Source organism: Tachysurus fulvidraco, chromosome 1, assembly GCF_022655615.1.
Source record: "Tachysurus fulvidraco isolate hzauxx_2018 chromosome 1, HZAU_PFXX_2.0, whole genome shotgun sequence".
Lineage (NCBI taxonomy): Eukaryota > Metazoa > Chordata > Actinopteri > Siluriformes > Bagridae > Tachysurus > Tachysurus fulvidraco.
The window spans coordinates 29,349,239-29,366,626 of NC_062518.1; the positions used below are offsets into that span (position 1 = coordinate 29,349,239).

Consider the following 17,388-nt stretch of genomic DNA (forward strand, 5'->3'; position numbering starts at 1 on the left):
TGTGTAGGCTCTCTGCTTCACACTGCGCACTGACACCTCTTCATTCTCTCCACAGAGACACAACGTGCGTCTACAGACAGATACAAGTAGCGCGCGTTATTTCTGCCCTTTTTTCTGCTTAAGCCTTTTTTTTTTTTTATTTAACTTCCCTTGTGGTCCCTCGGATGCAACTGTGGGATTTAATAACTGTCATGTCCATTGACTGAACTGAAGATCCTAATCGTGTATCACTGCTATCATGGATACTATCGGAGTTTCATTTCTAGACCCGCTGGAGGACTATGAGATCATTCAGAGGATCGGCAGTGGCACATATGGTGATGTGTTTAAGGTGAGAGACACACCGCGAATTAGGAACCAGGAATATTTGAACCTGCCCAAACATGGGAATGGAAACTACATGGCATTTTTTCCCTCTACACTTTTCACGGAGAGCACAGATGTCTGAGTATGCGCAGTGACTCATCTAACCAAAGTCACGTTTTGTCATTTATTTACAATTTTCCATGTTTATACTTAGTATAATAGTACTTTAAACCCTGTTAAAGCTGACGTAGTATACTTAATTATATCTCTTTTTTGTTTTACCATTTCACCTTATCCTAGGAGCTCAGTTCATTACTAGTCAGCTCTTTCTGTTGGCCAACTAAACACGTCATTTTAAATATTTCAAGTCATTTTGAATAACCACTGATAAACTCACAAACATTCAGACTGTGCAGGTAAGATGACCTTGTACTAGTCATAATGTAAGGCATGCAGGTGTGGCTTTAACATTCCGTGACTGTTTTGGAGTGGAGAGAGAGATGAGAGAGAGAAAGAGAGAGCGATAGCAAAAGAGAGAGAGAGGGAAAGAGAGAGCAAGAGAGAGAAAGAGAGCAAGAGAGAGAGAGAGAGAGAGAGGGAGAACACGTGTCTGTACGGACCCCAACTGTCACTGTTATGCACAGCCTCTGCTATAATAGAGTGGGCGAGCAAAGAACTCTTTGGTATTTCTTACAATAGACAATGAATCCTTTTCACACTCTATTCCCTATCTCATACGCCACTTTGTAATGCAAAGAAAATCCTTGAACATTAAGAATACTCAACAGCTTTCAAGCTGTAGTTTGCAGAAGTTGACTTACAGACTTTTGGATTGCTGATCAAAGAAGGGCCTACATCCTGGCCAAGCCATTGTCCTAGGCTCCATTATTTCAGGTTTTGTTGTAAGACCATTAAGGGACACTTTTCACTGTCACTTACTCCAGAGCAGGAAGTGCACTGCTATGGCAGGAAAAACAACAGGAAGACAGCTCAGCTTAGTTCCAGGTTTTGTCCAGGGATGCTTGTTTTGCTGTGTTCATCAGTGACAGAAAGAAAACAGCATAGCCATAATAGACACGTACACTAATGGTTATGTCATACTAAGCAACATAAACAAGAGGATAGTGGAAACGAACTCCTGCATTCCAGCTTGCTTGCTTCCTTCCTTCCTTTTCTCTACGTCAAATGATGTATTAAGTTCAAACGTTTAAAATCTAGGATTTCCATTATGCCATCAGCATCATTTCTAAATATTTAAGATCACCTCTTCATTAGGGTACTATTATGTTTTATGAATACCGGTGCATATTCATAGGGAGGTAAACCACTTCTATGTGCTATTGTGACATGGAGTAAAATGAACACCCAAGTCAGCACTATGCTTGTTGGAGGTGTGCAGCCAGGCTTGTTCGGTGGGAATGAAATACAGGCACAACGCAAAAATGAACCTCCAGGCAGAATCAAAAACTTGCAATTGCCTATGTAAGTTTATAAAGTGTAATGATTTAAACATATACTCCAACTCCAAATATCTGAGCCTAAAAAGTTCCTCAGAATTTGCTTTCACCTCCATGTTTGTCAGCAGAAATGGGTCATTTATAAAACGGGACTACTGCAAGTAGCTAACATAATCCCAGTCGCCACGACAACGTTTATAAAATTTAGAATTAAGATGGTGTTTTGCGTGCTACTGTATGTACAATAGTCACCATGCAATGACACTGGGAGATTATTCATTACATAGTTGCTAGGAAAGCCTTTGTCTCTCCTTTGTTCTATGTCTAGCACATTTTCAAAGTAATAAGTGTATGCTAAAGTGTTATGTGAACACAATATGTTATAGTAATGATGAGCACCGAAAACATATGAATATTCAGGTTTATTTTCTTCTAGGCAAGGAACATCAAGACCTCAAAAATGGCTGCTATTAAAATTGTCAAGCTGGATCCGGGTAGGTAAATAATGTTACTGTAACAAAGTCTATACAGTCTTTTTAACCTCAAAACATCATCCATGCAGTTATTTCTGCTGTGTTATTTATGGTCATGTTTAGATTTTGTTTGACCTACATACACTAAGCAATTCACTTGTTCTGAGACCATTTGTAGGATAAATTGTTTTAGAGCTTTCAATATCTCTGTTCATAACAAGTTTTATTAAGCAAGGAGTGAAATTACAGCACAGTAATATAACACGTTGTGGTGCTTTCAGGAGATGACATCACGTCTATTCAGCAGGAGATAACCACAATGAAGGAGTGCAAGCATAAGAATATTGTGGCCTATTATGGCAGCTACCACAGGTAGAGTTATGTGCAGTCCTGATGCTTCTGGTGCATCAGAAACCTGGTGTTTTCTAGCAGATGTCTGGACTCGAACAATAAACACATTACTCATCGACAGCACAGTATTCTCTGCTCAAATCCACACACTTTAAATAGTCACATTGGCAGCCACTGACTTAAACATTTTGTTAGCCCAGGTTTAATCAGCATTGCAATTGAGATTTTCCCACATTAATGACTATTTGTGTGTGTGTGTGTGTGTGTGTGTGTGTGTGTGTGTGTGTGTGTGTGTGTGTGTGTGTGTGTGTGTGTGACCAAGAAAAGGAACATTTGACAGTTTTGACAAGTTTAAATACTGTAGTATTACTTAGTTTAAATACTGTAATTTATGACAGGGGGGCACAGTGGCTTAGTGGTTAGCACGTTTGCCTCACACCTCCAGGGTTAGGGTTCGATTCCCGCCTCCGTCTTGTGTGTCTGGAGTTTGCATGTTCTCCCAGTGCCTCAGGGTTTTCCTCCAGGTACTCGGGGGTTTCCTTCCCCGGTCCAAAGACATGCATGGTAGGTTGATTGGCATCTCTGGAAAATTGTCCATAGTGAGTGAGTGTGTGTGTCCTGCGATGGGTTGGCACTCCGTCCAGCGTGTATCCTATCTTGATGCCCAAAGACGCCTGAGATAGGCACAGGCTCCCTGTGACCGGAGAAGTTCGCATAAGCGGTAGAAAATGAATGAATGAATGAATTTATGACTGCAACATACTGTACATTTCATGACACATAGTTCTAAACAATACTAAATGTAAATAGTAAACCAGGCACACTATAAGGCAAAACGTTTCTGGACACCTGACCAACACACCCATATTTTGTTCATCAATTTAGTTCAGACTATTACTTCAAAGTGAGAAGCACACAGTTTTCGACAATGTCTTTGTATGCTGTAGTGTTAAGATTTCCTCAAATGTTTGAGTGTCCTGCACAGATCGCTGACCTCAATCCCATTGAACACTTTTGGAATAAACCGGAACACAAACTCCTCACCAGGACTCCTCATCTAACATCACTGCCCAACCTCTTGTGCTCTTTTGGCTGAATATAAAAATCCCCACAACCATGCTCTAAAATCTCATGGAAAGCCTTCTCAGAAGAGTCAGTGTTATTATAACAGCAAAGAGGGAATATCCACAATATAAAATTCCCATGGTTTTGGGGTTGGATATTCAGTACTCAGGTGTTAACATACTTTCACCATATAGTGTTGGTTTACATATGATTACATCTAATTAAAGAATTTCTTCATCAGAAACACAAAGCTGTGGATCTGTATGGAGTACTGTGGAGGAGGATCATTGCAAGACATCTATCATGGTAATCACTGATCGCTATAAACCTCGCAAATTCCCAAGCACATTTTTTATTAAGAGTTAGTTATATTCCTTCTGCTACAGTGACTGGGCCCCTGAAGGAAAAACAGATTGCATACATCTGTAGAGAAACTTTGCAGGTGAGACATTTTTCTTTCTTCTGCACACTGCCAAGGTAATTATGGGAAGATATTGCCTGCAGTTATGGGAATATCATCTTGCCTTTTCTCCCTGCTATCATTATAGTGCACCTTAATTTAGTTTGTGCATGCTGTTGTAAGATTAGTTCTACATTTACTGATTATCTAATAACATTTTTGCTTCATGCCTGTAGTTACTAGCATCTTTTTGCTTGTGTAACTCTGTAACTAAATGTAGGTTTCATTTCTGTTTCACCTGCAGGGTTTAAATCATCTCCATGAAACTGGCAAAATTCATCGTGATATCAAGGTACAAAATTATTCATAACATATATAAAGTACTTTATAAAGAATAAAAAAGGGGCTTTGATAAGCAGCTCATTGGAATTTCAGAAAACCTGTTTGGGTGCCTTAACATACGTAACATGGTATTTAGATGCTCCTCCTAAAACTCTGAGATAGATACACCATAAGCAAATGCTTTCACTTATTTGCAGTCAAACTTGTATTACACAATAACTATTTGCAGCACTTGTTTTTTATTCCTTTTTTCTTTTGTTTTTTTTTTTACACCAAATCTCTTTAATAAGACTTTTGGAAACCATATTTGTTTTTTTGTTGGATCATTCTGAATTTTTACTACTAATAATAAAGGCTTACAAATGTATAACACATTATCTTGGTGTTTTGTTGAATGTCTAAATGTCCCGTGAACACTTTTGGTGAATTGTGAAAGATAAAGAAGTTATATCCCTGAAGTTTTGTTGAATCGGATAATTGTGAAAGATAAAGAAGTTATATCCCTGAAGTTTTGTTGAATCGGATAACCCTGTTTTTATGCAGGGTGCCAACATACTTCTCACTGAGCGAGGAGATGTCAAACTGGGTCAGTAGAAATTTGTTGTGTCTTTAAGCCACAGCAACGCACACACCTTGCCATTTATGCCACCTCTACATTGCTTTCATCAGACATTCCAATATCTTTCTACTTTGAATGATCTCTCTTTCACTTTCCGTCTGTCTTTCTACATTCTGCCCTCTATCTCTGTCCTTGCAGCTGACTTTGGGGTTGCTGCAGAAATCAGTGCCACTGCTGCCAAGAGGAAATCTTTTATTGGAACGCCCTACTGGTGAGCCATCTGCACAATGACTAGGACCACCAGTTCCCTTCAACCCATTACCAATTTATCTCACTGCAGTAGGTCCTGTGCAGCACCAGTGGTGACTAATGCTTCATGCTAGTTTTTTCAAATCTCTGTTTTATGGCAGGACTTGATTAATTAACCACTTAACTGATCAACTTAAGAATTCTGTTAAATTTGTTGTTTCTTTTTATCCCAGGATGGCCCCTGAGGTTGCAGCTGTAGAGAAGAAAGGTGGCTATAACCACTTGTGTGACATTTGGGCGGTAGGCATCACTGCCATTGAGCTGGCAGAGCTGCAGCCACCCATGTTTGATCTTCATCCCATGAAGTAAGAATGATTTAGGTACATACAGCACTCGTGCAGCATATTGATATGCACTCATGTCAAATCTATGATGTGTTGAATAAGAGTAAATATCGATAACAGTAACAATGGTATGTCCTAGAGCTCTGATGCTGATGTCCAAGAGCAGTTTTCAGCCTCCTAAACTGAAAGATAAAGCAAAATGGTAACATCATGTTTAATAATCCGTACTTTTGAGAGAATGTTAATGTAATATTAAGCAGTTTAATATACAGATAGTTTAACTTAATGTCTTTTTTTGTTATTACACTCACTTGGTAGGTCTGCAGGGTTTCATAGCTTTGTGAAGATGTGTTTGACGAAGAATCCTCGTAAGAGGCCCACAGCAGAAACTCTTCTACAGGTTTTTCTCAAATAAACATTTATAATTTGTTTAGTATTTCGTTTGTCCAGTGTGTGTATGTAATGTATATACATACTATTGTATATGTGACATTTGCTTTCTTTAAATGCTTTTAGAAATACCAGAATAATAATGTTTTTTATGAATGTTCTTTCTGTTCCCTCCTAGCATTCCTTTGTTACTCAGCTATTAACAAGAAACCTAGTTATCGAGCTGCTGGACATGGCCAACAATCCAGATCTCCACCAGGCACCCAGCATCGAGGACAATGATCATGACGTAAGTTAGACTTTTTTAATGTCTCTTTTTTAACCTCAGATTTAAGATCAGATTTGCAAAAACAGCAGTAATAATGACGTGTTTATTACATGTGGGTGTATGTGGCGGGATTCACAGGCTAATGATGTTACCCCAGATAAGATCCAGTCAAAGGGAAAGTCTTTACCAGTAGAGAGAAGTCTTTCTGAGGAACAGTGTGAGTACAAGAATGATATTTGCATTATATACCTTGTATTATTCTCCTCCCACATACGGTACAGTGACGTAACTAAAGACGCACAACAGCCACAGACAAAAGCCATTGCATTTTTTTAGTGGAAGCCGAAAAACTGAAAGAAATTTGTAATCAAAAGTAATACCGATAAATAACAGTAAATAAGTAAATAACAAGGGACATACATTAAGAAGGTAGTAAATGTGTAATAAAATTGTGTAAAATTTGTAGTTTTGAATTCACGTTATGTAATCCCTTTTGTTTTCTTGATGGAGTTCTGTTATAAAAATTATTGATGGAGCTGTAATATAATTTATTGTTTATAATTATAACTTGCTTTACTCAATGCAAAGGCAGTTTTTGTCAACACCATACATTTATCAACATACACACACACTGATAGTTTAATGTATAGTGACACAGAGGAGGCATTCATGCAAACAGGCAATGGTGATGTCATTGGGCACAGAACCCATAGAGCTGGCACTGTTGTACTCACGCCTATGGCATGTCCTCTGCTGGTGACCTACCCACATTCAAGCACATACACACAACCACACTTGAGCAGACCCAGTCATCAGTTCCAACTGATGTCTGTGTGGGGGACAGGGATGGACTTTTTGGCTACATGGGCACTGAGGCACTATTGTCACATCCTCTATAAGTAAGATTACAACATTCAAATGGTGTGGCAGCTAAACACACAATAAAACTCCTGTATAAATGACACAATAACGTTGCTACAAAATGGTTGGAAACACATGGTTGGATTATATATTATAAATATACACAAAAATACACCGTAATCTATCAATATAAAGCAATACATTTTACCAGATCCCAAAGAGAACATAATAACAAATAACAAATAGCATCATGAAGACCAAGGCGCTTTTCAAAACATGCTTAATATAAATAAGTTAAATAATAAAAAAAGATATCAAACATTGTATAGGTCACAGAGCACCAGTAAGTCCATTAGTTAAAAATTAAATGTAATGAAACATAAAAAAACAAAAACAAAAAAATAGTATGGCACAAGCGATATCTTGCTTAAAGAGCTATGGACCAAAAGTCAGAGAACGAGCATTAGTCATGGAAGCAACCAAGAGGCCTACAAACATGATGCTACCACCATCATGCTTCACTGTGGGGAGAATTTTCTTCCCACCAAATATCCAGTACCAGAGTCAAAAAGTTCAAGTAGGTGAATACTGATGCAGGGAAGTGCAACTAACTCAAGCTTAACCTTTATGACACTCTTTTTCATTCTAGTCGATCAGGTCAAATTTGCTCCTCTGAGGAGGAAAGAGACAGATCCTTATCCAGATCTGGTGAGTTTACATTTCATTTACATGTAAACAGTATCAGTACTAAATCACTGGGAATATTTTTTGCTGTTTTACAATTCCGATATACTGTAGGAATGTGGTCATGTTGTGGTGGTGATAATATTTTATTATACAATTATCATTTGGCTTAAAGACGAAGATAAAGGGATGATTTTAAGATAACTGAAGTATATTCCTCTCAGGATTCATGTGACGACTGGAGCATTTCGGGTGATGAAACTGAGTCACCGTAAGAAAACCTTAAATGAAATAAACAGCATAAATTGATTTAATGGTTTATGTGTGACAGACAGAATAAACCTGATCATGTTATATGCAAGCAAACTATAACACAGGTACAAAGGATGTATACAGTATAAGAATATATATGACATAAAAATAACATTCGTAATATTTTCATGTACATAAAATTGAGTGAATTGTTACACATTTGTAAATGTAAGACCTTGTTTGTTATCCATGAGCAGACGTTGTCTTCTCATTTAAATTAAAACATTTACCAAGACAAAGGAAGATGGTCTCACATGACAGATGGCCTACTTTCTGTTATTTAGGAATCGTCACCAAATCCTTCTGATTGTTAGCTACAACCTAAGCAGAGCTTTAAACATTAACATGTTTCACGATAAAATCCTAGATATAAATATAATGCTTGGTGGGTTTGCAGGAGCCTCTTGGATTGTGTGGAACAGGAACTGCAGCAGAGGTAGGAAAAGAAGCTCAAGGTTGCCATCTTCTGCATCTGAAAATGATCACAGCCATAAAAATCCAATCTAAAAAAATCCAAGGTCTTACTTGTTTTTGTTACATAAGGTCTTCCTTCCTTCCTTCATTTTTCATTTGTTTTAAAATGTTATAATTTTAGTTTCACTGTTCTGTCATGTATTATATTCACATTCTCATCCATTTCAGGAGCCTGACAATAAAAAAACAGCCACCCTTTGAGGTATGGATTGAAATACATACAATATACCTTTAAAACATTGTCTAATAACCAGCCTGAGTCAAATAAGAAAAAGAAATACAAGAACTTTAATACAAATTTAAAATGCAGTAAATGTCTATGTGCAAAAGCCTGTTGTTTTCAGTAGCCTCTTCGACTTCTGCCTGAAACAAAAACTTTTGTGTCCACATTTGGCAATAATCAATGCGGATGGTAATGCTAATAGTAAATAAAGTTTTTTATTTGACTCACCCTCGTATCTTTGCAAATATATGTACTGATGTTAGTGTTTTTTGATGTTGTGTAGTGGGGGAAGAGGAAAAGTGGATTATTCAGTCCTCCACCAGTATTAGCCACTGCATCACTTCCTCCCATGAGCAATTTCACTACAGCTCAGCAGGGCACAGATCTAACCCTGAGACCCAGTGCTACCCTAAAGCCTGATACAACACTTCGGCCCAAATCAGGTATTACAGAGATGCTCAAAATCACCATACACCACAAACCCCAAACCCCTACTGCTAAACATATTCAAATAGTATCACTTTTCATAAGAAGTGTAACTTAAAGACAAACGGTTGAATGGATGAATCCAGTTCTTTCACTGATTCCATTTTGCTTTGATCCTTACTTGCCTCACAAGCTTCGTAAAGCTAACGGCACTCTAGCAAAAGCAAACATTCAGCCCTTAAAAAATCCAGTATTTTGTGCTTTACTATTGCTTTTACTCCACAGCTCTAATAAGATGCTCAGCCAGTCATGATGTGCGGCAGTGGGACAGTGACCCTTGTGTTCCTGAGGAAGATGACGATCAAGATGAGCAGCAAAGCCTTTCCACCAGCAAGGATACAGCTCTCTCTCCCGAGTGGAGCACAATGAGAAAGAAAGCAGAAGAGTCGGTCAGACACACAACCTAACTTGTTTGTAAATGGGTGTTATGTCACACTGAGTAATATTAGAAGGCAGTTTCACATTTTTTACTTCATATTTGGATTGCTTATTTCATTTATTTGTTGGTTTGGCACCATATTACAGCATGTTTTCAAATTAATCAATGACAATGAAATCAGCGTTAAACCTCTAAAATGCTGTTTAGTGTTCAAATTGTGCTTAAAAGTTTCAATTAATAAAAATAGCACTGACCAGTGTCACTAACACAATCCACACATTTTCTTTTTTTTTTTTTTTTTTTTTTTAACCATTTAACCTTTAGAGAGCTGATTCTCATGGACTCCCTCCTACCCCCCTAGTCCATGTAAGTGTTTCCCCATTTACTCACATGTGCTCTGGTGAACTCTACTGCTGCCTGTTTTACATGTAGTCAGTAAGGTTACAAATGGGTCAAATAAACCTGTATGATGTGATGGAAAATTTGACTAAGAAGCTGTTTGTAAGAGTTTGACCTTCTTTGCATATGCAGGGGGTGGGGGTGTGGGGTTCTTTGTTGAATCTGGGGCTATATCTGGGGTGGTTGTCAATGTGGTCCAGCCACCCCAGGACTTGGTTAAGGAAGTGGTCCATCCAGGTCAGGATCAGGTCTGAAAAAGACACTGGAGACATTGTTAACCTGTGTATTCTGTACGTTTTGATAATCGCCTTGGAGTAGATTGCAGTGCTTTTCTCAACCTTTTCTCTTACACTGATTTCCACATATGAAAGTCTGTCCAGTTTACCATTTCTCTATGTTTATTCTTCTTCCTGTCATTATCTTTTTCAGATCGGACTAGTTTACTTGTCAGTGATTCTAACTGTCTTATGCTAAAACTGCCACCTTCAGGGAAGCCACACTCTGTCACTCTGTTTTTTTCCCCCCCCGACCTGCTTTGCTCTCCAGAGAGTCTGTACACCAGTCTTGTCAAAACTAATCCCAGCTTAGTGTCATGCTTTTACTTTTTTCTCTTTTCCCTTAGCCACACGCTAGGTGTCTATCTAGGTTCCTATCCTGTTGACAGATCCAGGTCTAAATCCTGTCTTTACAGCCATTTCTACACAGAGAGAACCAGAGTTATTATTCAACTCTATTAAAATGTAACTACATTTATTTATACTACATTTATAACTACATTTATTAGTTTCTTAAAACCAAACTCTTACAACTTACAAATTACTATGTTTTCTTAAACCAGGTTACAAATTATCTCACATTCCACATGTCCAGTTGTTTTGATTCCAGCCTTGAGGTGGCTCACGGTGAACTCCCGATTCCTCTCACGCTTGGGGCCAATTTTGCGTTTCTAGGTGAAGTTTACAGCCTTCTAGGTGCTAGTGCTTGCAAGCCACCCCGGGAATTCCCGAAGTTGACTCTCAAACGCGGAATCCTGCTGACAATTCATGCTTGTCTTGAAAGTTTTTAAAAAAATGATAAAAGGGTAAAAAGAGTAAAATGTTTCACAATTTATTTGTGCTGCTGGGAAACAGGACCCAACACTCTTCATATAGCATGAGAGAAGAAGGGCCCTGATCGTTTGGTGCATTGAGATTTTATAAGCATGATTCAAACACAGAAAACTGTGGAAAGGAAAACATCATCAATTATTGGCTAGATGCACAACGCCTGATTGTCTCCTGATTAGGATAACCTTACCAAGCTCTGCCTAAGTTGTTTATGATTCTGAGTTTCGCCATCTCATCTCCAGTTCCTATTGACCTTCTAATATTTTAAACAATCTCTGGTAATAACAATTTCTAGTCACAACAACTTCTGCACAGAAGGTCAGACCCTTACAAACAGCTCCTTAGTAAAATGTTCCACCACAATGACTTTTAGGAATGTAAACATTGAGACACGTGTCAAAACACGAATTCACACACCAATGACTAAGCACTGTATTTCAGTTCCTTGCTATGTCACACTGGTTAGACTAGATTACACTCAGCATGCTTGTTTTAAGATCAAAACTTGGACAAAAATTTGTGCTTAATTGTATAACTTAAATACTGCAATATTTTCCACATGAGAATTCCTCATAAATAACGTCAGTCTTTGTTCTTTTGCACAGATGGGGGCGTGTTTCTCTAAAGTGTTCAATGGCTGCCCATTAAGAATCCACTGTGCAGTGACATGGGTTTTTCCAAAAACTAGAGGTAAGAATTTTCTGAGTAGTGTCTGAGTCATTATTTTATTTTACAGAGTTGTTAAATTCTCATTTCTGATTGGTCAGAGCATACCTTTTTGGATTGCACTGCAGCTACATGATTGGTTGATTGCTTGAATGAGGTGTTCCTATTAAAGTGATTAATGAATTAAACAGGATTTATTTAACATATCCTCCACATAAACAGATAAAAACATATAACTGTTAATATGATGAGGTTTTCTGTGAGGAAACATAATTGTATCATTTTTGGAATGATTTCACATTTAAATAGATCTAATATCAATCTTGAATTTTTGTATTATATTAAACTTTATATGACATTTTTTGTATTATGTTTATGTTCTGTAAAGCTGCATTGAGACAATGTCAATTGTTAAAAGCGCTATACAAATACATTTGAATTTGAATTTGATTTCCCACTGTAACAGTCTCAAGTTTCTTCAAGATGGAATGCTGTGGACTTTTGTTTTCCCAAAAAACATGATTAGCCAGAAAGAAAAGAAAGACTGATAAAGGAATAATAAAGGTTATTTAGAGGTGTTTTAATGTAAGGAATAACAGGAACTAAGATATTTAGAGGATGTTACATAAATAAATTATAAATGGGTAAAAATTGTGACTTCTTTAATGCTTTAATGAATAAAAAAGTGCATTTGTTTGTAAATTATTGTGGAATTATTGTCTGCATCATACTGAACAATCTGTGACTGTTTTAATAACTTATTCTAGATCAATACCTGATATTGGGGGCAGAGGAAGGGGTCTACACGCTCAACTTAAATGAGCTTCATGAAGACACTTTGGAAAAGGTTTTTTTTATTGCTTATACGATTTTACTAGGATATTTATTGTTTCAATAATATCTCATCTTGCTTTAGCACACAGATATGTTATCGGATATGATATTATTTCTGTTAACCTTTTCATGAACTATTTATGTGAATACATTTACACTGACATGATATTCATGATGAATCTCATACCTCTTTACAGTTACTTCCACAGAGATGTACATGGCTATATGTCATGAACAACGTCCTCATGTCTGTCTCTGGTGCGTTAGAGCCTTTTTCTGTGTTTTTATGTCCCAATGACTTTAAGAAGTAATAACACAGGCTCTGCATAATTTAAAACATTTTTTCTCTGTAATTTCTCTGACATCTTTCTTATAGGAAAGTCATGCCAGCTTTACTCTCATAGTCTGACGGCTCTGTTTGAGCAACGTGGACATGTCCAGAGGAAACCGAGTCACTTATCCCTCAGTACCAACCGCTTCACAGACAGAATCATCCACAGGTATATTCAGAGTCTCTTATCCTTGCTAGTTATTGATATCACTAAATAGCTAACAATCAAAACATTTTGATTATAATATATGAATGGGAAAGCACTGGGCTTGCATTTCATATGCACCTATGTAGTTGTAATGACAAAAAATAAATATTAAACCCAACAATAAATTAACACACCAATAACAACAATTCTACAGATATGGCATTCTTCTGTGCAGCAGATTATCACCATGTATATGTCCTCTAAAAGCACTGGAAAAGCAAGACCAGTTGCACTGAAGACATTTAGGTTTGAGGTCAGAAGATGATGCAATAGATCAAAATTTCAAAATTATTTTCTGATGTTTACATCTAGGAGTTTTAAACAAAGCAGAATTTGACACATACAAATATAGATTAATGTAAAATCAAATAAATAACTCTTTAATATTTAGTTGTATCTCCCCTGCTTGCAATTACATCATCAGTTCATGTTTCCAGGCTTTTACTGCAGCTTCTTTTTGTTGGTCTATCCCTTAAGGAGGGTCCTATTTTGTGCTGGCAGTGTGTTTTTATATCATTGTCTTCAAGAGTCAAGAAGCTTTTAATGTTAATTCAATTTGAAATGAGACAACATTTTCTCCGGGACCATGGTGCTACATAGAACAAAGACAGAGCTATAAGGACTTCAGTAAGTTAGCCCTAGCCACATAAAGTGCATCTGTGTCACCTGGTGCAAACAGTGCAGGACAAAAGACAAAATAATAACAATACAAAAAATAAAAAATAACAATACAAAACACTAAAAGACATTACACAAAAGCAGCGCCGACCAGAGTAAATACTGTAAATTCTACGGTACATGTGCAAAAATACTGTAATGAACACTTAATATGATAGCAGCTGTTATATGAGGTATTGTAATGTATTGTGCATTACACAACTTGCTGTATGGTGAAGTTCCTTTCAATTAGATTAGATGCTTTTCTCTGTAAATTGGTAGACGGTATGTTTCTGTTGACTTCTGAATTCATCCTGCTGCTACAATTATGAGTTACATCATCAGTAAAGATTAGTTTCAGAGGCAGCCATGAAAGAGCAGGCCATGCAAGCCACTGTGCCTGACCATCAAATTTGTATATAACATGTAAATAATACAGTAAAATAATAAAATAAAAAACAAGTATCATTAAACAATTGTTGCTAAATTCAGTTAATAGTCATATTATTAGTATAAAGTCAAAATCTCCACCTCTTTTCTTATTTTTCAGGAAGTTTGCAGTGTCACTGAAAATCCCAGAGACTAAAGGCTGTAGAAAGTGCAGTGTGTGTAAGGATGTTTCTCTCCAGCTGGCTATTTAGCATTTTGTGATGATCTTCACTGAACCTTTTTATTCGACAATTTGGGAAGACAATTTAGTGCTAAAAACTTTTTTCCTTCCACAAGCTCGTAACCCGTATACAGACAGCACGTTTCTTTGTGCGGCTGTGCCATCTGGACTTGTTTTACTCCTGTGGTATGAGCCCCTGCAGAAATTCATGCATCTAAAGGTTAGTGCATTGATCCTGTTGACACATTTTTGCTAATCTTCTGTTGTATTAGACAAATATAACTAAACATTAACTTCACTTATATCTCTCCAATCTCTTATAGCACATAGCTGTAGTCCTGCCAGACCCTCTGGTCATTTTTGAGCTGCTGGTTTTGGTCACAGATGAGCTTCCTCAGCTCTGTGTAGGTGTGAGGGAATGTCAGCCAAGAAGTGATGACCCTCAGACAAAGCAGCAACTAAAGTTTGACATAATTGAACTGAATGGCTCACCAAATTCTAATTCAGGTACATGTTGATGAGGATTGTATCACTACTAGAATTAAGGCTGGCATGTAATCATTATTATATCATTATTCTATTGTTTCTGTACTTTAATGAATGCCCTTTGGGTGTGTGTAGATAGTGAATGTGTGAAAGCAGGGCAGGTTACACAGTTGGACAGAGATACAGTGCTGATTGCATTAGAAAGTGAGTACACTACACTCTATCTTTAATTTAAGTACTTCAAGTATTCATATTGTATTGTATTGTATTGTATTGTATTGTATCTCACCATTAGTGTTGCATTTGTTACTATAGAAACAGTGAAGATTGTCAATCTGAAGGGTGTCCCAAGCATGGATTTAGCCTCAGAAATGGAGTTTGGTTTCCCCATTGAGACATTAGGTCAGAAAGCTCCTTTGATAAATGCTCATAGTCCTAGTCATGTCTCTGTCATTTGATTAAAGACTTTTTATGGAGTAACTTAATGATCTAAATTTTTTTTTTGTCTAAATTTCATGTATTCTTTATGCATTTATATACTGGTTTTGAAATTTTTGTCTTTAAATGAACTAATGCACCAGTTGTTTACTCTCATTATTCTATCATCGTTAAGCTTATGAATTTTAATACATTTTAAAAAATTCTTGTTTTTTTTTTATGTTTTATTGTTTCTATTGTTTATTATCTATCCTGACAAATGACACATTTAAATGCAAATCGCTTCGATTCTTAGACCTAAATTCTCCAAGAAAATGAACTGTCCATTAAAGGAAGAAAGTGATTTGTAAAATTTTTCATTTGTTTTTGCAGTTTGTCTACAAGATAGTGTTTTAGCTTTCTGGAAGCATGGACTGAAAGGACTCAGCCTGCACAACTGTGAGGTATTTCACTTCAAACTCTCTTATAGAAAACATCAGAAATAGGTGAAGAGAAATAGCATTACAGATCTGCATTGCATATTTTCTGCAAATGAAAATACTATTTAATATAATTTTGTAACCTTTGTGAGTTAGAGGGTGGTCACAATTGTGCAAGCTCCGCATGTTGTTTATTAGGACTATTCCAATAATCATAGTCAGTGTCCACAGAGAAGGTCAAAAACAGGCATGCAGCAGCAAACAAGGAATATCCATGATTTAATAAGATTCTGGAACAAAATGCAGAAACACCGGCAAAAATCAGAGAACAGGAACAGAGAACCACAACTTGTGCTGAGTGACTGAAGTTTGTGACTGAACCCCAATTTGCGTAGTCATAATTTATATGCATAAATCTGTAGGTCATTACAGCATTACTGTTGAGTTAATAATTTGTAATGATTTACAGTAAGATATTATTTACTCATAGACTCAGATTAATAATTTCTTACTGTGTAAATTCTAGATATCCTGACCATGAATTCATATTTCTGCTTTACAGATAACACAAGAAATCACAGATATAACCCGAGTATTTCGGGTTTTAGGCACAAACAGGTAATAACACTTATTTGTACCAATGCCTCTTTTTTATGTTCAGCTTATACATCTTAAGTTGAACTTAACTTCATTAGACTTTAATTGAATTGAAAAATATTTTGCAGAGACATTGTTTTACAAAGTACCCCAACTGACAACTCTTCGTCACCCAGCAATTTATATATTTTGACTGGACATGAGAACAGCTATTGAAAGTATGGAAGCAATGGAACTGGAGATAGAGAGAAATGCAAAAATCATCCTGAAGTAATATAAAGTCCATCAAAGCTTCCATATTTTCACCTGTCTGAAATCTACACCTTCATGCTCTGTAACAGATGGACCCTACACATAAAGGAAAAGCCTGTTGGTTTGAGTGTCACCAAATACAGCAGTTTGTTACCAGATTGTGTTTGTTTCTTCAAGGACAAAAGTACAACACCAAGACATCTCCACACTGACATATGCACATTATCTAAATGCACTGAAAACCCCAGATAGAGCTGTGGAGGACTGTTTTATGGCCATTCATTTTGTCATCTGTGTCCTTGCACCTTATCTTATTATAAAATGGTTCATTTTATAAAGATGGTACATTATATGTATGAACCACTATCAGTGAAGTCAGATCTGACAGAAATACAGAAAGCCTGATTCATAAATTATTCATATGATGCACATGATAGTATTTAGATGTTTAACACCTTTGCAGATCTAAACTAATAAAACTCCACCGTAAAAGACTTTCATATTAATATGTTTTTGATTTAGCTGTTTGTTAACTGTCTCCTACATTACCAGCAATGCTGTTCGACTCCCTGCTGACAGTAGGGCCAGTGGATTTCACTACTACTTGGTCCTACTTACGTCAACTGATGCGGCTACGCTTTAGTCCTATGGTCTGTTAGTCTTAAAGCTCTCTCACATATGCATCAGTTCACTCAGCTCAAACAGATACAGTAAGCTTTAACTTTAATGCTAATGCTGCCATCATTGCCATTTGGTTATCGT

General features: G+C 36.8%; 1 protein-coding gene across 1 annotated transcript; it reads left to right on the plus strand.

Annotated features, from left to right (window-relative positions):
* map4k2 (mitogen-activated protein kinase kinase kinase kinase 2) lies at positions 1-17,120 on the plus strand. Its single transcript, XM_027169460.2, has 32 exons — positions 1-331; positions 2,200-2,257; positions 2,518-2,608; positions 3,894-3,958; positions 4,039-4,094; positions 4,357-4,404; positions 4,938-4,980; positions 5,152-5,224; positions 5,436-5,567; positions 5,686-5,748; positions 5,865-5,946; positions 6,115-6,225; positions 6,343-6,421; positions 7,715-7,773; positions 7,974-8,020; positions 8,459-8,497; positions 8,704-8,737; positions 9,042-9,201; positions 9,470-9,633; positions 9,948-9,989; positions 11,734-11,818; positions 12,562-12,641; positions 12,826-12,886; positions 13,005-13,128; positions 14,375-14,433; positions 14,551-14,654; positions 14,758-14,941; positions 15,056-15,124; positions 15,236-15,322; positions 15,731-15,801; positions 16,340-16,395; positions 16,503-17,120. The coding sequence occupies exons 1-32, from the start codon at positions 239-241 to the stop codon at positions 16,588-16,590; spliced, it is 2,607 nt and encodes an 868-aa protein (XP_027025261.1). The 5' UTR covers positions 1-238; the 3' UTR covers positions 16,591-17,120.
* Positions 17,121-17,388: the final 268 nt, after the last annotated feature.